The sequence below is a fragment of the Neophocaena asiaeorientalis genome, unplaced genomic scaffold (genome assembly GCF_003031525.2).
Source record: "Neophocaena asiaeorientalis asiaeorientalis breed wild unplaced genomic scaffold, Neophocaena_asiaeorientalis_V1.1 scaffold225, whole genome shotgun sequence".
Lineage (NCBI taxonomy): Eukaryota > Metazoa > Chordata > Mammalia > Artiodactyla > Phocoenidae > Neophocaena > Neophocaena asiaeorientalis.
Genome location: NW_020172364.1, coordinates 5975840 through 5998479, shown reverse-complemented (window position 1 = coordinate 5998479; position 22640 = coordinate 5975840). Strand labels below are relative to the sequence as shown.

General features: G+C 50.0%; 1 protein-coding gene across 4 annotated transcripts in view; it reads left to right on the top strand.

Annotated features, from left to right (window-relative positions):
* Window positions 1-22640, top strand: part of MASP1 (MBL associated serine protease 1) — a 291536-nt gene that overhangs the window by 261890 nt on the left and 7006 nt on the right. For 2 of the 4 annotated variants that reach the window (XM_024767934.1, XM_024767950.1), the window contains 6 exons: window positions 705-852; window positions 2173-2291; window positions 3265-3343; window positions 9551-9688; window positions 10480-10554; window positions 14075-16503. In XM_024767934.1, coding sequence (XP_024623702.1) covers window positions 705-852; window positions 2173-2291; window positions 3265-3343; window positions 9551-9688; window positions 10480-10554; window positions 14075-14958 — 1443 coding nt within the window. In that variant the 3' untranslated portion in view covers window positions 14959-16503. Of the gene's footprint in view, window positions 1-704; window positions 853-2172; window positions 2292-3264; window positions 3344-5787; window positions 6243-9550; window positions 9689-10479; window positions 10555-14074; window positions 16504-19791; window positions 19930-22640 lie in introns of those variants that run through there. The other 2 variants (XM_024767942.1, XM_024767955.1) reach the window with 2 other exon arrangements.

The following is a 22640-nucleotide window of genomic DNA, read 5'->3' as shown; positions in this document are numbered from 1 at the left end:
ATGCTCAACATCACTAATCATTAGAGAAATGCAAATCCTTCCTGTTCTTGATACTTGCCAGGCTCTTTCCCACCTTTGGCCTCAACCTTCATATAAGTTGTTTTTGCTGCCTGGAAAGTATTCTTCCCTCCTCTTCCAATGAGAAGCTCCTTCTCATCCTACATGTTTCAAATGCAATGTCACCTCCTCAAAGAGGCCTTCCCTGACTTCCTATTTAAAGTTATCTATTATATTAATGATGAATTATACAAACTACATAGATTTTACTACATAAATCATAAACATATAGCATATATTTATATCATCCTGATTATTTTTATAATGTTAACCAAAGCCTGTAATTATTTTGTTTATTATCCATTAGTCTGCCCCGACTAGGCTGCAGGGTCTTTAAGAACAGAGGCCTTTTCTGTCCTGTGCACCTGGACAGGGCTCTTCTCCTTTCTGAGCCATAATATATTCATCTATGAGCAGAGGATTATCAGCCTGCCTTGTCCACTTCCAGGGTCACTGTAAATTGTAAATGGGAGAGTGGAGATGGAACCCTTTGGTGAATGGTAATGCCCACTAAAAATGTGAGTGAACGCCGTGGGCTCACATCGAAGCTTCCAGAAAACCCCGGGTGCAGTGTAGAGACAATCCCTGCAGCAGCCTCACACACACTCAGGTGTGACCCTGCTTTTTCTCTGTCTTGCCCCTCACAGATTAAAACCGGTCCAAAAGTTCTGGGGCCCTTCTGTGGAGAGAAAGCCCCAGAACCCATCAATACCCAGAGCCACAGCGTCCAGATCCTGTTCCGCAGTGACAACTCAGGCGAGAACCGGGGCTGGAGGCTGTTGTACAGGGCAACAGGTAACACGGCCTCTCCCCTCCTGGGTCACACTTGGCTCCCATGCTCAGCCCTCATGGGGCAGTGGCCACGTGGTGAGGGGGAGCAGGCCTGGGGCTCCTCCCGGGATGTGGCAGAACTCCCAGCTCTGCCAGTGAGCAGCTTGGGACCGAGGCAAATTCTCTTTACTGACTCAGTTTCCCATCTGTAAAATGGGCGCAAGGGCAGCAGTGATGGTGGGTTTGGACTAGATGTAGATTTCAAAACTGGCTGCACTTCAGAATCACATGAGGAGATTTAAAAAAAAAAAAAAAAAACTGTTTCCTGAACTTCACCCCTTCACGCTATGATTCATTGGGCGTGGGGAGGACCCCTCCAGTGCCAGCCCTCCTCACGTCTGGGGCAGGAATTTGGGTGAGAGTCTGTAGCTCAAAATGTTTCACCATGGCCGTTTGCCTCCATGTGTCCCCCAGACTGACAAAGCCCACAAGCCTCATTCCCCAGTACCTCAAGGCACTCAGTCCTGGTCCATACCCTGCTGGAGGTATTTGATCCAACGGGCCTGCAGTAACTCGAGGAAGAAGTGGGTATGCATCAGTGACAAGACCACAGCTGTGTGTGACTAATCCAGTTCAGAGACTATCCTGGACTTGCCTGCATCATCACATTTAGTGCCTGCTTGAGGGGAGAGGCAGGAAGAGGATATTAACAAAGGAGAGTTCCTCCAGGAAGGAGGAATCCTATCCAATTTAGCCTTTTGAAGAGAGGGCTCAGGGGCATACAATCACAGTCTCTCTAACACTTTGAAGAATGGTCTTGGGAAGAAAGAGTGGGGTCAGCGTGCGTGACCCAAAAGAGCAAACTATGCCCACTGAGTAAAAATTACAAGGGTATAAATTTCAGTTGAATATGAAAATTCTGTTCCTTTAATCAGAGGAGTCTAGTATGAAAGATACAGGTTGGGAGGTATCGAGCTCCCTGTCCCTGTAGGAATGCAAATAGATGTCTGAGGTCTACTATTAGAAGATGTAAAGGGAACATTAGACAGGAGTTGCACTCAGTGACATTTAATATCTTTTCCAACCCTGAGTTCTGATGAAATCATCTGGCCAACCACTTCATTTTACAAATGAGGAAATAGAGGTCCATGTTGGAAAGTGACCTGCTCAAGTTTCCAAAGTAAGCCTTCTTCAGGGCCTGGTAGGTCCAGGCCCCCATAGCCTGGGGGTATGGTTTTTGTGTGGCTTTTCCACCTTCATCAGGCCTTGCATTCTAAGGAATGGCCTCTCGTGACCAGACTTTTCTTTGTTTTCTCACCTTCTCCTTTCATTGTTCCCCACCAGGGAATGAGTGCCCCAAGCTGCAGCCTCCTGTCCATGGGAATATCGAGCCCTTGCAAGCCAAGTACTTTTTCAAAGACCAGGTGCTCATCAGCTGTGACACAGGCCACAAAGTGCTGAAGGTACAGGGTCCTGCCGGGGGAGGGAGGTCATCCAGGCCAGAGAAATTCTCCAGAGCCTCCCAGGGCAGATGGGCTTCTAGAGCTTGTCCTGGTCCCACCACAGTATTTCCTACCTTCTCCATAAACCTCCAAAATGCATCAGAGATTCCAGTCTTGTAAAAATTCAAAGTGTGTGTCCCAGACTCTCATTTCTGAAAGTGACACAAAAGTCAGAGCAAATCAAATCCATGCAGCCCGATAACCAGTACAAACAACATTAACAAAGTTTGTCAGGCTTCTGGGGGGGACCTGGGATAGAAGTAGAGATTTTGAAGGTGGCAGGTAGGCATTGCTTGCTCTCTGAAACAGTCGTTCTCCTAGGAACCCCATGGTTAACTTAAAAACAACAAGAAAAAAAAAAAAAAAATCACCTCCCAACCCCACCTGAGATCAATTCAAGCAGAATCTCTGGGGGGGAGGGTGTCCCAGTGACGGTTCTCTGTTAAGTTGCCCAGGTGAGTCTGATGTGAGCCAAGCTAGTGGACCACTGCTCTCAGGGAAGGATCATCCAAGTGCGGACCCCACGACATCAGCACATCACTTGTTAGAAATGCAAAGCTGTGGTCCCCAGGCCAGACCCACTGATTCAGAAGGGCCCAGTGACCTGTGCAAAAGCCCTCAGGGGCTCAGGGTTGCTGCCGCTCACTCAGGTTTGAGAGCCGCTGCACTGAAGGAGTCACGGGTCCAGGTTTCCCTTCAGAGACAGCCTCCCGGACCCCTTCTTGCACACAGTCCTGGCCTGCCTCCAGAGTAGGAGCGGGGGGATACGAATTCAGCATCTGTATTCCCCTTAGCTTCAAGCCCTTGGAGGCCCACGGTTGGGAAAGCTCAGGGGAGGGCAGCCACCTTTGCTGTTCGAGCTGCTTTCACTGGGAAAAACCACAGACCCCACCGTTCCTCCTTCTTCCCATACCTCCTTCATGTTTCTTCCCAGGATAATGTGGAGATGGACACGTTCCAGATCGAGTGTCTGAAGGATGGGACGTGGAGTAACAAGATTCCCACCTGTAAAAGTAAGAAAACACAATCGGTTGATTCTAAGGCTCATGAGCTCCCCAGCACTGGTGGGATCCGAGCAGAGCCCACACAAGGGGGGAAACCTGGCAGGTACAGTCTGAGCAGGTTAGGGCAGGAATTCCACAGGCACATCGGGGTTGGACAAAAGTTTATTAATGTTTCTTTCAGCAATAAGATGTTAGAATTCCGAAAGGACCTTGTGGGTCCCAGTTTGTTTTCTAAATACTAATTTTACCTCTGCCTGCAGGCAGGTTGCCAGATTTGCTAAAGGAATAGCTTGTTTCCAGGTTCAAAACTAGCTCCGGCAATTGCTAATTCAGGAAACTATTTTGGCCCTGGTGCCCAGAGCCCAGTGACCTTGCCAGCCTTTACGTGGCCATCAGCTATATCCACTGTCTCCTGGGACAGCTCAGGAGCTGGGGCTGTGCGGGAAGGGCTGTGCGGTCAACACAGTGAAGCAGGGGGTCCAGTTCTGCACTGGTTCTTGAGACCCAGAGTTCTTGCCTTGGCTCTGCTCCTAAGCCACGCTGTGACCAGGGACAAGATCCTTCACCTCAGCTGTAAAGATTTTGGATCAGCTCTAGAATATATCCCACTGGTTCGGAAATAATGTAATCCCTATAAATCACCTAGTGAGCTTGTAAAAATACAAATCACCAGCCACCACGCCCTCTGCCCCTAACCAGGTGATTTCAATGCAAGACTTGTAAGGACCACAATTTTAGAAAACTTATCTGTGGCAACAGTGATGAGAGGAGGCCTGGCGACAGAAAGGGAAGAGAAAAGAGGGAGGGAGGGAAGGAGGAAATATTTTCGAATGGAGAGGTGAGGAGTTGAGCATTAGGGTGGGTCCTGCCCAGCCCCATTTCATGACCTCATATAAACTTTAGAGTGTTGTCCTCTTCCCTTCTAATAAATGGCTCGGGTCCAGTAGGCAGGCGGATCCACTCCCACTGCCCCAGGGGGACGCTGTCAGGGTGAGGCTCCCCTGAGGCAAATCCCAGGCATAATTTTGGAGCAGAAAGTGCTTGTTTTCAATTTTCTTTTCTATATGATGATGAGGCAGGAGTCAGCCCAGTGTGGGAAATGGGTGCACTTTATGGCTGCAACAAAAAGTCTCCACAGACACTTACTGGATGCCTGTGCAGAGGCCCACAGGGAATTCAGATGGAAAAGACAAGGCCCAGGCATGGGAGAGCTAAATGCCAACAGACACATCTGCCACCTCCTGCAACACGTGGCTCGTGTGTGGTGCTGTGACTAAGTTCTGCGTGAAGCACTTTGCAGAACAGGGCAAGGAGGCGGTCTGAAGGACGAGGCAGAGGATGAGGGGTAGAGAGGACAGGGTGTTGCTTTGGAGACAGGCATTTCTAGATTCAAATCCAGACCTCACCAGTTAAATATGCATGAACACTTGACTGAGACTCATTTGGCCTGAGTTTCCTGCATTCTTGATTGTTCTGTGGACTGAGTTAATGTACGTATCATACCCATGGAGCACCAGGAATAAGTAAAAGCTCTGTAGAAGCTTGTTTCTTTCTCCTCCCCAACCCCCTCATAGGAAGAGGTTTGGTTTCTCTCATTCATACTCTTGGAAAGTAGGAAACGTTGGTAATAATTTTTTGTCCCTGATGAAACACACACTTTTTATTGTCACGGAAGTATTGATAGAGGAAGGCACTAATGTATCTGCTGGTGCTCTTTTATGTGACGTATGCTAGTATACAAAGGTATGCTGTCATTTTGTACCAAAGAAAAAGAGGAATTTTTTCTCCCTAATATGGCCTGGTTCTCCCAGCATAGCCTGAACCAGGACTATTAGTCTCCCCACTCAGACACACCCGGCATCTCTGCTTGTTCACTGAGTAGGTATTTATTGAGTACTTTTGTCCCAGGCATGTGCTGGGTCCTAGGGGAGATGCAAAAAAGGCAAAAAAGACTGAGAAGTTGTGAGTCCCCAGGGACTGTGGGGAAAGCAGTTGGGAACAGACAGAAGTGTGTGTGTGCAGTGAAGAAACTTGCACCAAAACAGGAAGTGGGAATTATGGGCTGTGGTTCTGGCCCTGCGTCCACCTCGCTGGGTGACCCCAAACAAGTCCTGCTCTACTCTGATTCCATCTGCCAAATGAGGGTTTGGACCAGATGAATGCAAAGCTTGCTGCACGGGCAGAATGTTGTCATTGCCACGAGCCAGGATTTATGACTGTGCAAATTCTCAGAATGGTACGCATTCCACAATCCCGAGCTGTCCTTCACACTGGCTGTACCTACACTATGCATTCTTAACCGATTCTGGTGGAGTGACTTCTGTATTTCCTGCAGAAACCGTTTCTGCTTTGCTTGCTAATTTTTCTTTCTCTTCTTTTTCTCTCTCCCTCCTTCTCTCTGCTTCCTTTCTCTTTACCTCCTGACCCCTCTTTGATCTTCATCGTGGTGGCAGAAACGGAAATGGATGTGGAGAGCGAACCTGAGTCAGAGCAAGTGGCAGAGTGAATGGCGGGACCCCACACAGTGCAGACATCCAGGAATGGACCACTCACAAGACCCCTGGGTCCCAGAGCTCCTCCATCCCTCCCCATCCTGCCAACACTCCATTTCCCATTTCAGTGCGGATTAGAATGGATGCTGAACAAGGCAACACAGGCCTAAGCAGTTGAAACCGCGGCGTATATAACAACTCTCCTTTTTGAGGGTTCACCAGTCATACAAGCATTATGCTGAAAAGATAATGGGGGATTTTTTTTTAGCACTTCTATGTGGACTATACTCTTATCAAAGGAAAAACGGCTTTCATTCTAGAGACATTCACATGGTCTTAGGTAGACCAGGTCAAAGTGGGCCCTGATTTCCACTCCACACTTCAAGTTTAAATGGGCCAAAATGCCTGTGACTTTATGACTTTAATATTTGTCCCCATTGCTACTTTCTTAACAACCATGAGTAGGTGAAACTAACAGTAACTCATATAGCATGGATTTTTAGGAAACCTAGGCCTATTCTCATGTCCAAGAGTTTCTCTTCCACCTGTACCTAACACAGGGCTGAAATTCCATCCTCAGAAGATCTTTCCTCTGGGGTTTACAAATTTTGCATTTCTGAAGATTCCCTAATTAAAGTTTTTCAACAGCTAGGCATCACGCTTGAAAGCAGCAGTCCTCGGCTCTGGTGCCATGGGACATCAGTGGGTCATAAATAATGATAAAGAAAGGGCTGTGGAAGGTGGGAATCTCTGCTTCAGCCTGAACAAAATCTGGGTAGACATATCAGAGCACCCCTGCATTACATTGTGACTGCTCAGTCTATTTGCTGATTGAATGGCCTCTTGATGAAGGTAGAATCCTGCAAAGTCGGACAATGAATGGTCCGGAGACTGCAGCACCACCCTAGGTCGAGGGCACCCTTGAGAGAGGAGATGGGGCAATCACCGAAGATAAGCATCAGTTGGATCAATACTTTTAAGACCACAAAGTATAACAGGTCTTGTACTCAGTGTGAGAGGGGGGATCGTAATTTAGACGGAAGATGTGATATAAAACCAAATAATTGCAATACCAGGCAACTTAAGACACATGCCTCAGAGAGCAGTGAATAAAGGGCCATGCAAGGAGAAATGAGGAAGCAGCCCTATCCAATTAGAAGACTGAGAAAAGCCTTTCAAGAAGAAGTGATGTTCGATCAAGGCCTGGAGGGTGGCCAGAGCATGAACCACAGGGTTTCCTGTGTAGGGAAAGCAGCAGCACAGTGAGGGGTGTGTGACACTGGAATGTAAGGGCACGGCAGGAGGGATGAAGATGAAAGTGGGGTGGGGCAGGTCAGGGGCATCCCTGGGACCTGAGGGCCAGGTGAGCTGATTGTATGTGGTTCCCTAGGAAGCCCCAAGACTGTGTCAGTGTATCCTCAGGGCGGCAGGTCAAGAAAGACATGTCTGAAGGAAAGTAAATGGCAGGAAGAGTGACAGTGGAGACAGGGTGTGGGTGCCACAACCCAACCCAGAGACTGATGAGAATGGGAGGCCAAAGGAAAGGGGAAAGAAAGAGCGTTTTGATCCCAGAGTGTGGAAGTGGCCAGACACACTTTAGAGAAGATGATGAGACCCTTTCCCAAGCAAAGAAGATGGACTAGCTGAGGAAGCAGGGTCTGGATCTAGCATCTTGGATTGTGGCAGGCAGAACTCAAAGGGCCTTCCGAACGGGAAGCTGTCTCTAGGTCCCAGAGACACATGGCTCTTTGCCTGCCAGTGTAGACTTGGGGAGAAAGTTCACCTCTTCCCCACTCACTATACCCAAGCTGAAATGACCCTCTGTTTTCCACTATCTGTCACCCCCTGTGTCTGGTTGTAAAACCAGCTTCATCAGTGGGCAAAGTTACTTCTCTGGAGTAAAGTGAAAGAAAGCCCTCCGTCCAGACAATCTCTCTGCACCTGTGCTGGCTGCGTACAGGCTCTCAATGGCCTGACCACCTAGCCATGTCTATGACTGACTCTGGAATCCTCCACCCAGAACTAGGTATTAGGTCTTGAGGATAATTTTGGGCAAAATAAATTGCTAGACCGAAGTTAAGGGACTCAAGAGTAATACAAAGATCCAGGCACTAATCAATGGTATTTCTTAAAAAAGGAAGAAAAATCTGCTTAGAGACTCTGCAGGAAAATTCTTTTAAAATTGTTTATTGCTTTAGATAGTAAATATTATTGCCTCTTGTTATCATAGTGCTGACCCTTACATGCTTTCTTCTCAGAGTAGAAGGGTGTCTCTACCTTTGGGAGATCAAAACAAATGGGAGTGATTTGTCCAGGGGGATTGGAGGCCAGGAAACAGCACTAACCAGTTCTCTTGGCGTTTGCCTTCCTTGTAGATAGGAGGTACCTACCTGCTTTCACTCCCATGCTTCATCCCTCTCCTCCACCTGGAAGGGTCTTAGAATCATCTGTGTTTTCAGTTAGATAACTCTCTGTTCAATCAAAAATATAGATTTGGAGTCCTAAAGTTAAAAATCACAATTTCTGAATAGCGTCTCAGGGCTAAATTGCCCCTATCTCTGTTTCCCGAGGTGACCAGGTAAAATTCAGGAGGAGGGAAACTCTGGCTTTAGAATATGATCCTCTGAAATTATCAGAAGACGGACAGCTAATGTCCACCATTACCCAGCTAATATTGATTACAGGCCGTTTTCACTAGAAAACAGATCCTAAGAACCGTACTTAAAAAAACAGTGAGTTTAAGGTCAGGTCTGGTTCTCTGACTGTAATTCACTATGTGACCTTAGACCAGTAAAGTCTCCCCCCTGGGCTCATCTGTAAGTAAAGATGATGTTCTAGGTTGCCTCACTTCAGGTTCCTTTCCACCTGCGAAGTTCTGAGTCCTCTGGGATTCTTCAATTCTGGCAGAGGCTGTTTGAACTAAGATTAGGATTTCCTTAGACATGAGCACCACCTTCTAACAAAGGCCCCTGAAGAGACATTGACAAATTGGGTCCTCAGCCCCTGACCTGGCTCCTGGCACACTCGTGCTGGCACCTCCCCTAAGACTTGCCTGGACTGGCAAGCTCTCCTAAGACCACCTCTGAGGAGCAGGCATCTTTGGTCTTGCCCTGCAGCCAGCCCCAACGTCCAGCCACCAACAACCAGAGAAAATGAGTAGGTGAAGACTAAAAGTTGGTCCCTCCTGACCCCCCTTCTGCCTTCTGTGCCTGCAGAGAGCCAGCAGGGTGCGGCTGTGTACTCATGCAGGAGCTGGGTTTCTTTTTGTTTGTACTTTTGTATGCCAAGCTCCAAAGTGAGCACAATAATTGCTCTTACTCAGCATGTGGTGGGGTCTGGAAGAACTGAAGGTTCTTCGGTTCATGTGAGCCAGAATTTTCTCACTGAGACATGGGCTTCATGCTTGTACAGAAGAGGATAAGAGGATTGCACAATAGAACTGGAAGTCAAGGAAAGGGCCCTGGTGGGGAGAAGACTGGGATCTACTTGAGTCTCAGCAGACCTGCCCCTGCCCTGGAATTGACGCCAGGCCAGGTGAGTTGACCACACAGTAGTCATAGATGGGAGACACCCCAAATGCAGGGCCACCGTGTGCATAGACCGTAACGTTGCCCTCTGGAGTTGTATGCAGTGTACAAGCTGCACATCGTATGAGACACGCACCAGATGGCCCCAAGAAGAAGAGGAAGGGGTAATTGAGGGGTCTCACTCTCTTCTCTCTCAGTTGTGGACTGTGGAGCCCCGGCAGAGCTGGAAAACGGACTGGTCACATTTTCCACCAGAAACAACCTCACCACATACAAATCTGAGATCAGATACTCCTGCCAGCAGCCCTACTACCAGATGCTGCACAGTATCACAGGTGAGCCTTCCACGCTAAACCAGCGCACTCCGTCCTCACACGCTCTGGGTCTCAGGGTTAGGCTGGGGGCCGAAACAGCCAGTCTGTTGGCCACGGTTTGGGAGGAATTGGGAAGAGAAACCCTTGAAGACATGCCTCACCTCTCCCTGCCTCAGGCCTGCACCCCGAGTTAAGCTGCATGACATCCCCGTACCCACACAGACATACAGCCTCTGGCAGAGAAGGAACCCTCAAGATGTGAAGGCCCGTCAGTGCTGCTTCCACCACAGACTAGCACTGAGAAAATTCTCCTAATTTCTCAAAGCCTCCAAGTCCCCCTTCCAGAAGGGGAATAGTGACAGTGCCCACAGAGCCAGCGTAAGTCTCATGAGATGGTGGGCACAAGTGTGGTTTATGAAAGGGTTTGTTAAGTGGAGAAGCGGGGGCAGGGGAAGTGCGTCACAGAGAGCTGTGTGACTAATGATGAGAGGTGCCTCCCAGGGGCTGGGCGGGGCCCCGACAGGCAGGAGGCAGATTGCTCAGAGCCTTGGACACCATACTGACGAGCATCCCGTTTATTTTTGAGGCCAGTGGGGAGCTACCGTGATTTTGAGCAGAGATGAAATGATTCCCGGTTTAGAAAGATGTTCCAAGTTGCAGACAGGACTGGTTCAGAGAGAACGGCGTCAGAAAGACTCTTTGGAAGACTTGCAATGATCCACAACAGAGGAGTTAAAAACCCGGATCTATTTTCCATGTGCTGTAAATCACCTATGTTCTCCTTCTTCTTCAACCTTTTCTCCCTCTCCCAGATGTGTATACGTGTTCTGCCCAAGGAGTCTGGATGAATGAAGTCCTGGGGAGAAGCCAGCCCACCTGCCTGCCAGGTACCTCACCCTCAAGTTCTCTGCCTCAGGGTCTCCCACGCCAGGCCCTCGGGCCGCAGGTGCTCTGGCTGTTGATGGAGTAAGGGGTGGGGAGGTCATGATGCTTCGACTGATTTTTAAGAGATAACGTCAGAAGGGCAAAGGTCAGAAAAGCCTAGCCTCACATCTTCTCAAACCAGCCAGCCTCTATGTTCAACCTGTTCTGTCACACCAGGAGCCTTCTTGCCTCTTCTCTCTGCAGTTCTGCACCCTTCCCACCAGGTTTTTCATCCCACAGAGTTGGTGTTTGCCCTGGCTGTGCACCAGGAAAAGTGAGAAAGTAGACACCTCGTCCTCAAGCACTTACTGTGTTTCAGAGGAGGTGGAAATCAGACAAATACCAAATGACCATAGGACAGAGCAACAAGTTCTTCCAAAGAGCAGTGCGTTCAAGTCTTAGTGACTGCTACCTCCCCCAAGCCTGTCTACTGACCCCACTTTAAAATGAACAAAGAACTTTGTGGTAATAGGAAATGTCCCTGGCCATCACAGCTGCTACGAGTTCCCAGAGAAGGAGGAAATTCCTGCATGTAGTTGTCTGGGAGTAAAGGGATGGGGACTAGTTAGGAAGACTTCACTTAAGAGGGCTTTAAGTCTAAGGAAGAACACAAAGAATTCGTGAGGAGCTGAAACAGGGGAAAGGCCAACCCATCCACGCTCTGCTGACCCCCATCATCTCAGTTAGGCTTAGCCAGGAGCACACCCAAGGGCCACGGCTGGAGAAGCCTCAGAGAAGATGGGGAATGGTGGAGCTGTGGCAAACTGGAGGCCAAACCCCCATTTTGCTAAAATACTAGGTGGACCAAAGATGGCACTGCAGGTGGCTTCCATCCCAGGCAGCCATGTTGCGGTGTCTAGAAGGGGAGGAGGCACTGAGCTGGGAGTCATGGGCCCGGGTCTTGGTCCCACTGTTGTCTTTTCCTAATTGCAAGCTTTGGTAGGTAACCTCATGTCTCTGGGGCTAGGATTTCGTACCTCAGAAGTGAAGGAGAAGTACCAGGTGATCCCTGACATTCTATGACTCTTAGTGGTCATCGTCCTGTAGATTCATACAAAGCGTCTTGCAATGAGTCATGAAATTCTTTTAACACCTGGTATCGAGCAGAACATCGTGTATCATTGAACCAGGCCAGAGAATTCTAAATTCTCCCCCACTAAAACATCAGGACTGAACCCAAAGGCAAGCCAGAATGGAGAAAGCCATTTCATCTAGCATCATAATATCCCACCTTTCCAAGGAAACTGTTAAGAAAATATTATTTGCCCCTTATTTGACACATGAGAAAACTAAGGATCAGGGAGGTGTAATGATTCATCCAGGGTTACCTACAGAAAGTTAGAGGCAGAACTGGAAGATGGACCCAAGACTTTTGATGTCAACACCAGCAATGCTGAGCCATTCTTGACTCTGCCATCCTCATGAACCCAGAATTCTCGAATATCACATTTCTGTTTTTAGGGCCCTCCCTCAGTACCTCCAGTCTTCTAGAGCCCAAATCTGACTTCAGCACAGCTGAAGCTCTAGTATTTCAAGGTGAATCCTTTGCTTCAGGAAAGACTGGATGGAGAACGGTAGCAGCCTAAAAGAATGGCCCCATTTCAATGAGCCCTCTCAAAGGGTTGCTGCGTCATTCAACCTCTTGAAAGGACAAGAGTATATCAAGAAGAAAAACAGACTTTAGTGGGAAAAAATGAAGCCAGTGTCCAAAGAAACAGGCTCCATTTCTGGCTCTGCCACCAATAACGTTGAGTGTGTCACTTGCCTTCTTTGAACCTCAAGTTTTCCATCTGTAAGTGAGCTGTTCTCCAAGCTTCCCCCGCTCAGACACTCTGTGACCCGGAGTATGCCACTGGCACCTTCGTGGGAAAAAGGCACCTTTCAGTGCCGGCTTTGCTGTGACCGTGGACTGAGCCACAGCAGTGTCCCTCACCAGATGAGGGCCTGTGAGCGCTCAATGCGCTGTTCTGCAGGGCCAGTCGCAGACCTGACCAGAGAAGTCACTTGGTAGGCTGCTGCTTATAATCGGGAGTCTGGCCTTCAGCTCCGAAAGGCCTGCCACAGACAATTAGCGAAAACCACCTCACGTCTGGCCTGGGGTGCACAGCAGGGTGCCTCGGGATCATGTAAGAAGCATTTGGCTTCCGGAAGAAGAGCATCTGAAAAGCATTAGTTTGCTGGAAGCCTGACCTCTCGGAGTTGCCAAGAAAACTCAGATGCTCCTTGGTCTTTAAAGGACTGCTGGAAGTATTGCAGGCCAAGGGGTGTAGCCCGGCAATGCGCAACCAAGAGGCGGTCCACGCTCATACCAGGCTTAGCCCCCAGACCCAGGCACCCTGCTTGGAGGGGCCCTTGGGAGCTTGTTCTTAGGCAGCGGGGGGCTGGTTCTGAAGACCCTCTGCTCACAGGCCAAAGGCGTTTGGCTACAGGAGGCTGGCGGTGCGTGTGCATGCTCGGGGTACAACTCGGTAGAACGAAGTTTGGTCAGACCTTTCTTCTTTCCCTGAAGGTACTATGGGGTTCCCAGGTGCAATGATGCGTAGAGCAGAGCCTATGCATCATTGCTTGTAGATTATGCCACCTTTCCCCAACCTTGGATGCCCTGGGCATCCCTTCACATCATGTGTCCTTTAGTCCAGAGAAGAAAAGGTTCTTTATATGTAATGAGGCACTGTGGGACACAAGGACAAGACATCCATCTTAGAATCTAGTTAAGCCCCTGCTACTCAGCTTAATAGCAATGTGACCTTGGGCTAGTCATTTAACCTCTGGAGAGTTCTACTCACCTATAAAATGGGGGTGACCAGGGCAGATGAAATAAAAATCAAAGGAATTTGGAATTTAAAGGATCCTTGGAGATCATCTTGACCAACTGCCTCATTTAGCAGATCAAAAATTGAAATCCAGAGAAGGAAATTTCCTAACCCAGAGTCACACAGGACAGAGGAGAGAAAAGCCAGTTCAAGGCCCCAGGTGTCTCAGTTCCCAGTCCAGTGTTTGCTGTGACTTGCTAGACAGTATTTTAATTTCCTTCCATCTCTCAAAGCCATTGATCTGTGGTTTTCAGAAGTTTTCTAAGTACCTACGGCCTGGACCACGTCTGGGTTCTGAGATGCCTTTCTAGGGAAGAAAGGGGCAAAGTGACCACTGCTAGAGATAGTCCTGGCTGAAGATGATCCAGGCCACAAGTGATCTTGGCTGGAATGGTTCAGGATGGTGAAGGCCCACATATAAAAAGGTCTGGTCCATAGACAGCCCTGGCTACAGAATGGTCCAACTGCAGACGGGCCAGACTAGAAAGACTTAGGCCAAAGATGAGCCCACCCACAGCTTTCCCAGGCTAGCGTGGCTCTGTGATGCAGAGTAGGGGCCATGGTGGCATAATCTACAGTGGGTGAGACGTGCATTTCTTTCAGAGGTCGTCCACCTGGCTGACCTGACGTGTCTCTGTCCCTTGTCCCCGCTCCCTCCTTCTCCTTGCAGCGTGTGGCCAGCCCTCGCGCTCCCTGCCAAACCTGGTCAAGAGGATCATCGGGGGCCGGAATGCTGAGCCCGGCCTCTTCCCGTGGCAGGCCCTGATCGTGGTGGAGGACACCTCAAGGGTGCCCAATGACAAGTGGTTTGGGAGTGGGGCCCTGCTCTCTGAGTCCTGGATCCTCACGGCAGCCCACGTGCTGCGCTCCCAGCGCAGAGACAACACGGTGACACCGGTCTCCAAGGAGCACGTCACCGTCTACCTGGGCCTGCATGACGTGCGGGACAAATCGGGGGCTGTCAACAGCTCGGCCGCCCGAGTGGTGCTCCACCCAGACTTCGACATCCAGAACTACAACCACGACATCGCTCTGGTGCAGCTGCGGGAGCCTGTGCCCCTGGGGCCTCATATCATGCCCGTCTGCCTGCCGCGGCCCGAGCCCGAAGGCCCGGCGCCCCACATGCTGGGGCTGGTAGCTGGTTGGGGCATCTCCAATCCTAACGTGACGGTGGACGAGATCATCAGCAGTGGCACGCGGACCTTGTCAGACGTCCTGCAGTACGTCAAGTTACCCGTGGTGCCGCACGCCGAGTGCAAGACTAGCTACGAGTCCCGGTCAGGCAACTACAGCGTCACAGAGAACATGTTCTGTGCCGGCTACTACGAGGGTGGCAAGGACACGTGCCTGGGGGACAGCGGCGGCGCCTTTGTCATCCTCGACGACTCGAGCCAGCGCTGGGTGGCCCAAGGCCTCGTGTCCTGGGGGGGCCCCGAAGAATGTGGCAGCAAGCAGGTGTATGGGGTCTACACCAAGGTCTCCAACTACGTGGACTGGGTGTGGGAGCAGATAGGCTCCCCACGGGGCCTGGGGGAGCTCCAGGTGGAGCGGTGAGCTGCATCACGTCCTCGGGGCGCCTGCCCTGGCCAGCCCGAGCGAGGCTGCACCACACACTCCCAAAGACGGCACACTCCATGTTACTCACGTGACCCGTGGGATGGACCACGCTGCTCCCACCCTCCCGAGACAGCCCCTGGGACCCTGAGAGGCAGCAGTGTGGTACAGGGAAAAGGCCCTACACGGGAGGCCTGGGTCACTGGCCCTGGGCGAGTCCCCTCCCCTCTCCAGGCCTCCTTCTCCCCGCAGTACAGTGAGGGAGCTAGACTGGGGCCAGTACCCCCCACTCCTCTCCCGAGTACTCACCCCAGGGACCTCGTTCACTGCTAGTCATTTGTCAAAACCCAGTGGCCCTGCTCTCACTCTTGGCGTAACTGAGCTTGGACCTGACAGTTAGAAAATGTTTCCTTGCCGTGAGCTAAGTCCTTGTGTTCTCCCAGCTTTGCCCTCTGGGTACATTCTGGCTGAAAACTCCTCAGGTTTGGGGAGACAGGGATGACAGCCTGAGGCCCCTCTCTCCGAGTGTAATGCCTTGTAGTACTTTTGTCCCTGGGTTTTCTCTCCCAAAACCTCTTGTAGTCCAAGCCTTATCCCTTCTGTTCCCTGTTAAAGGAATTTCAAAGGACAAAGAGAAAGTTGGGAAGCTCTGTGGTGACTGGGGGGAGGAGAAGAGCAGTGGGAGGCTCCCCAAGCCCGTTAAATTTCCCACCAACCACTCAGAGCACATCATTTGGACCCACACATCACTCCCGAATACCAGCTGACCACACGGGTGTCCACACCTGGCACTCCAGACGAGCACGAAGCAACCTTCCAGCCTTGAAATGTGTCACGTGAAAAGCCTGAGCCTCAGGTGTGGAGACTCAACTGGTGTTTGGAGAAAGAGAAGGCTCACACCATGCTCCGCTGTGCCTCTGGACAGGGAAACAGAAGGAGGGCTCAGGGCATAGGAGTGACCCAGTCCCACCAGACTGCCCAGCGTGTCTGTGGTCTGAGCTCTACAGAGAACACACCCAGCGTGGATGTTGAGAGGGATCCAGTCCTCCAGCTTCCAGGAGCCAGAGCCAAGAGAAGCAGGGACTTGCCCGTGAAAGACAGTGAGAAGAGAGGGAGAACCCAGAGTCCTGGGTTCTAGCCCCAGCTCTGCCCCCAACTGGGCCTCAGTTTCCCCATCTGTAAAAGGAAGGCATCAGATCCCCCTCAGGGTCCTTCCAGCTCCAGCGTTCGGTGCTTCCAATGCCAGCAGCCTCTCCCTGGCCCTCACAGGGCTGATCATCTTCCTTCTCCCCAGGCTCGCTCTCCTGGGGACTCTCCATCAGAGAAAGAAGAAGCCCTGAGAGGGATTCCAAGAGAGCAATTGGGAAGCATCCACTTTGCCAGTCGGGTCCTGGACGCACACTCCTATGTGTATGAACAGTGCATGTAGAGGATACTATATTGTTTATTTTATATCACAAGCTTCACTCCTCTGTAAGTTTCCTCTGCACTCCATTTCTCCCATCAGGGGACTAAAGTGGAAATAAAACCTCTGTGGATAACCAACAGCCTTTGTTTTGGGGTTTGGTTATTGTTGATGTTCGTTTGTTTTGACTTTTTTTTTTTTTTTTGCGGTACTCGGGCCTCTCACTGCTGTGGGCTCTCCCGCTGCAGAGTACAGGCTCTGGACGCGCAGGCTCAGTGGCCATGGCTCACGGGCCCAGCTGCTCTGCAGCACGTGGGATCTTCCCGGACTGGGGCACGAACCCATGTCCCCTGCATCAGCAGGCAGACTCTCAACCACTGCTCCACCAGGGAAGCCCCGTTTTGACTTTTTGAAGAAAACCTGGCCCCTCATGAAGCCAAAATCTCTCCCATTGCAGAAACAGTACAATATTTGTCACCTGGACATCATCCAAGAAAGGGTGTTGAGGAATGGAGTCGGTTATGGACATGTGTCCTCTCGAAGGCTGCCCATTCCATCACGGAAGTGCCTGCCGTTTAATTCCTTGAGTTCAAAGAGCTCAAATGAGCACGCAAGGCAAGACCGTGTGCACCTAGGTCTCACAAAGACAAAGGGAATTAACGTCATTAGAGGAGTGGAGATTGCAGTATTACGGGAACTTAAGGAGGGGGAGGTTCATACAGCTGAAGAGGATCTGGATACGTTTGCAGAGAGGTTACAAAGAACGCACTGGGAGATGGGAGACAAGGGGAGAGGGGACAAAGATGAAGCAGAAAAGTGTGCCCTGAGTAGAGTGGGGGCAGAGGGGATGAGGGGAAGGTGGACAGAGTCTCAAAGGTCATTCTATGTTATTCTATGTGCTCTGTCCTGTAACCAGTGATTCTCTAGTTTGGGGTATATCAGAATCACCTAGAGTGCTTGTTAGGAATGCAGATTCCTGGGTCTCACCCATGGGAAATTCTGAATCAGCAGGTTAGAGCGTGAGCAACATGCTGTGAAAAGTGGAGGGGTCGGGGAAGGACCAAGCTAGAGAGAGCGGTTGGGAAATTACAACAACCATTCTGGAGAGAGGTGGTGAAAACCCCCGGACCTAGGGTGTGACACTGCAGATGTGGGCATCAGGGAGTTTGAAAACATCTAAGTAGTGTATTGGGCAGGGCTTGGTGTAGAGGCATCGTGTGAATAGTGCAGACACAGAGATGTGGAGTAACAAAAGTTAATCTGTTAATGAGAGCTCCCCATACAATGTATTCCTGGTTTGCCTTTGTTTGGGGTTTGTATCATAATGAAACTGTCATGCTTTTTACACTATTGAGAGCTAAAAGAATCTTACATTATGCCTTATACTTTATATGTAGCTGATTTCGAAGATTATCGTGTCTTGTATTCTATTACATTTCAGAGTTTTACTTTCCTCTGGATATTTGGACTTTATGTTGTGACATATTGAGACACAGGTGTCATGAGGTTGCATGGAGAGCACATTGTGACATTACTCTCTGCTTCTTCTGGTGACTTTTTTTTACCAGTTTAGTGGCTGATTAAATACGGGTGTTGAAGAAGAGGGAGGCAACGAGGATGCAGTCCGTGCAGACATTGACAGACATCTGGAATAACAAAGGGGAGACAGATGGGTGGTGAAGGGTGGAGACCAGGACTTGGGTTTTCTGTGCTTGAGGAGTCTATGTGCAATCCAGCTGGAGACTTCAGGATCAGTTCGGAGGAAAGGGCAGATTAGAGACACTGATCGGAAATTCATCAGGGTCTAAATAGTATGATGGCATGGGAGGAGATGGCATTATCTACTGGAAGAGAAAAGAAAAGGGGGCTGAGGACTCAAAAAGGGAAACACGAGCATTGACGGCATGGAGAGAAGAAGAGAAACCCCAAGAAAGAGACAAGAAAGAGGAATCAGAAACACAGGAAGAGAGGAGCTTCAGAAGCCAAGGAGGGAAAGTGTCAAGAAAGATAAAGTGATCAACAGTGCAAATGACCCAGGACAGTCCAGAGGACGCTTCCAGGCTGGACTTTCCCGGGTGCTGGGACCCGGTCTCTACTGTCAACTCTGAGAGAGGATCCAGGGAGCAGGCCTGCGCTCATGTTGAAGTCCTTAACCCTTCCTCCCTCTTACTTTATCCTCCTCACCCTTTATCTTCCTCCTCTTCCTCCTCCACCACCTCTTTCTCCTCCTTCCTCTTTCCCTCTTCTCTCTCTCTCTCTCTTTCCCCCTCCCTCCCACACCCTCCCTCCTTCTCTTTCTCTCTTCAGGCTTCTCCTAGGTTTTTATCTCTTTCCTGAGATAGCACACTGCCCTTACATCCTCCCTTCTCTTGGTTTATATGCTCAGTTCTCCAGGTTTTGCTTCCTTGAAACCTAAAAACCCCCAGCAGCCACAAGGCGAGGAGATTTCCTAGAGATGAAGAACACGTGAGATAAAATTTCAGAAATAATGTTCTCCTATACATGTAAATATCATCATTGAAGTTCCAGCTATGGGCCCAGAGTCATTCTGTCTCCATCTATGATTACAGATCTATTAAACATTCAAATGGCCACTTTATGTCCAAGTTTGTGTGGAGCGTGGCACTTTCTTCTTTCGAATCCACCTCCAAAGGACAGGGAAGAATGTGGATACTGGGTGTCATCTCCTCTTTCCAGAAGCTTGACTATGGAAGAGAGGGGAGGGAGAGACTGTGGAATGAGTGAGAACCAGGGAAAATGGAAATTTGATTTTTAGGATGAGAGGCCTTGATCATGCTTTGGAGGCGTAGACAAAGGAGAGATGCAAGACAGATGAAAGGGGTGCGAATCCTCAAAGCCAGGTCCCCAAAAGTTTGGAAGTGAGGAGATCCAAAGCCCAGAATTCGTTCTGAAGAGAAGAAAGTTTACAGAGGGAGTAGATGGAGAGGAGGATGTTTTTTGGTTTGGTTTGGTTTGGTTTTTCCATTAGTAGCAAGTTTTTCTACAAACTTTCCATGAAGTGATCTCTGGCAAATCTGGGCTTTTAGCCAGCAGCTTAGCAACCCCAGCAGAGAAGGACCTTCTAGCAAAATTCCCAAGGCAGGCTTTCATTGGCCTGGCCAGGGTTACATTCCCATCTCTGAGCAATCGCTGTGACCAGAGTATAAGAGGCTTTCATTAGTCAGGTCTGGGTCACATTCCTACCCCTAGAACCAGAGGTAAGATCACTGCAACTCAGGCTATATGGACAAGAAATGGGGGAAGAGTGGGCCCCAGAGGAAAATTGGGGTGCTGTTACTGAAAGGAGCAATGGATGCTGGGATATCAAAAATAACAGATGTTCCTAACAGAGGGTGATGTGCTAGTAGCTCTGGCAAAGGGCAAGATGGAGCCCAGAGTGTGATCTGTCCTCCCTCCCTTGGCTGCAGTGTGTGGGATCCCCAAGTTCTCCCGGAATCTGATGGCCAGGATCTTCAGTGGACGCCCAGCCCAGAAGGGCACCACCCCATGGATTGCCATGCTGTCACACCTGAATGGGCAGCCCTTCTGCGGGGGCTCCCTTTTAGGTAAGGTGAAGGTGGAAGGGGTGGGGGACCCAGGATTAGAGGTTAGGGTAGAAGGAAAGGGACCTGACCTTCTTCCTGGAGACTGACAGGATTTCTTCACTGAGAATCTTCCACAGTAGTAGGGGGACCCAGAAGTACAAAGTGGCAGAAAGAAACCTTAGCTGGAGCCAGGAGACATGTGTTCTGTTCTAGCTGGCTCCTTCAGCCAACAACACTTCCCGAGCCCTGGTCATTCTCTGGCACTGAGAAGGGTGAGGGAGTCAGACCCTTAAACATGGATTACAACACAAGGCACTTACATGCGGCTCAAAGTGAGGGTGTGCCAGCGCCGTGGGACCAGGGGGAACCAGGAAACCCACACTAGAGGACTCAGAGAAGGGAGATTTACAAAGCCTTGAATGCTATGCTTGGGAATTTAGATCTTTTCTTGAATGCTGCTCCAGGTTTATAAGCATGTTCTGGAAAGTTCTCTCCTGAGACAGCATGGATTGAAAGGAGGGTGAATCTGGAAGCCAAGAGTCCAGTGAGGCAGCTATAGTGCAATAGTGGGGAGGGAAGTCATTAGCCTCAGAAAAAGGACAGGGGCTGAGGAATAGAAACCAGGCCGATTCAAAGCCATTGAGAAATAAGATTGTGAGAATTTTGTAATGGACTGAATGTGATTGGCAGCGGAAGCAAAGGCAGGCGAGAAATGATTGATGGCTCTTCCTGCCAGTTTAGTCCAAATGATCTAAGGCCCATCCCAGCTCTGACATCAAAATAAAAAATTAATAGCAATCTAGAGTCCCTCTGACCCTATCACAGAGGAAGAAGGCATGGATGGGTCCACTTCTGCCTGGGCAGCTCTGGGGCTGCCGGTCTCGCCTCGCGCTGACCCCCCCTCCTCCTCCAGGGTACACTCAGGTGAGGACAGCTCCCCGACCGGGATCCCCGAGGGGAGGCGCAGTCTCCGGTGAGACTGCAGTCTGGACATCCCTGAGATGTGAAATGGTAACCCAGCAGAGGGTTTGATCCTTATATTCCTACAAACACAAAGATGAGTGGTCTCCCCTATGGAGCCTCCCAAAGGGGCACAGAGAGTGAGCACAGGTTAAAGGGGAGCCCAGTGGGGAGCAGGCAGGGGAGAGGACCAAGAATGAGAAGGGGCAGAGAGACAGAGAGAGGGCTTAGAAGGACAAGGACAAAGATAGAGAAAGAGACAGAGGGCATAAGAGAGAACTAGAGAGGGAAGTGAAGAGAAATTAAGGGGAAAATGAAAGGAAACAAATACAACCGGAGGAAGAGAAACTGGTGGGGCACGAGACGAGACAGAGAGAGAGAGAGAGAATTGTGAAAGGTGTAGAAAAGCAGGGAGGACCCATAAAAGAACGCATCAGAAGAGAAGCAAAGAAAGGGGAGGAGCCGGCAGGGAGAGCAGAAGGGAGCAAAGACATTTCTGGTTTTTTTAGAATGTAAGTAAATAGATGGATTACTGCCCACGGTTTTAAGAGTTAGATGAGTTTTCTGAAGCCTTGAGTGTTTAAGTTCAATGATGTTCAGCACTTGTGTCTACTGCGTGTTTATTCCCACTTCTCTACCCTCAGCCAAGCTACAAGATCTGACTTACTCAGCCCTCCCTACAGCTCTCCTTGTCTAGAATCTCTCTCCTCCTCTGTTGTCTAGTTTTGTAGAGAGAGGGAAAGACAGGAGAGGGCAGAGGAAGCAGGGAAGGAGCTGAGGGACAGACAGAAAGCTCCCGCTCAGTGTCCACCCTAAAGCCTGGGTTCTGGCTCAGGGACTCAGTATTTGCAGAGCTGCGAGGCAAAGCCATGTCTTTGGACTCACCACTACATACCCCAGGTTCATCTAAATGGCCCAGAGCCCCGCTCCAAGGCAGGCTCCCTACTCTGGGTACCTCATCCCACTTTACCTACCTGGAAAATTAGTCAACAGCCCCTGGCTGTGGACAGGGATCAAAAATGCCACCAGGGAAAAGAGGGTGGCCTGTGTGGAGCTCTATCCAGAAGCCAGTAGCCAGGGAACATAGCTGCTCCTGAGAGGGCCAAGTGGAGCCTGGGACCTGCTCCAGAAAGGGACTCTGCCCTAGACTCTATACTTGGCCCTGGTACCCGACCCCAAAGCCCTGGGGCCTTTCTTTCTGCTTGGCTCAACCCAGCATGTCTCTGGGCTCAGCTATTTATGGGTTTGTCATCTGTTCCACCTTAAGGATGAACCGAAGCCTGACCCCATATTGAGCAAAGGGCAGGAACCTGTCCATCAAGGGCAAAAGACAGCCAAGATGCAAGACATGTGCTCAGCTGACCATCAGGAGACCCAGGGTCTGGCCCTGGCCCTGCCACCAACCTGCAGAGTTGCCCTAGACATCCTCACTCTCCTCCAGGCCTCAGAATCCATGTCTGTAAAATGAGAGGTTTGGATCAGAGCAGCGGTTCTCAGCCCTGATGGCAGTAGAATCATCTGGGAGCACGTTTAAAGTGTATTTGTACCTGTGCCTCACTCCCATGACATAGATGCTCTGGCTTCAGGCCCAGAGCCCAGTACTATTTTGGGGGATTTGTTTGCTTGTTTGTTTTTAATCCCCCAGGTGATTCTAAACGTGCACCCAAAGTTGAGAAGAACCACGTACAGCAGTGCTTTCCAAACTTTAATATGCATAGAAATTACTTGGAGATCTTATTAAAACCCTCAGAGTTTACTACTGAATGCAGACT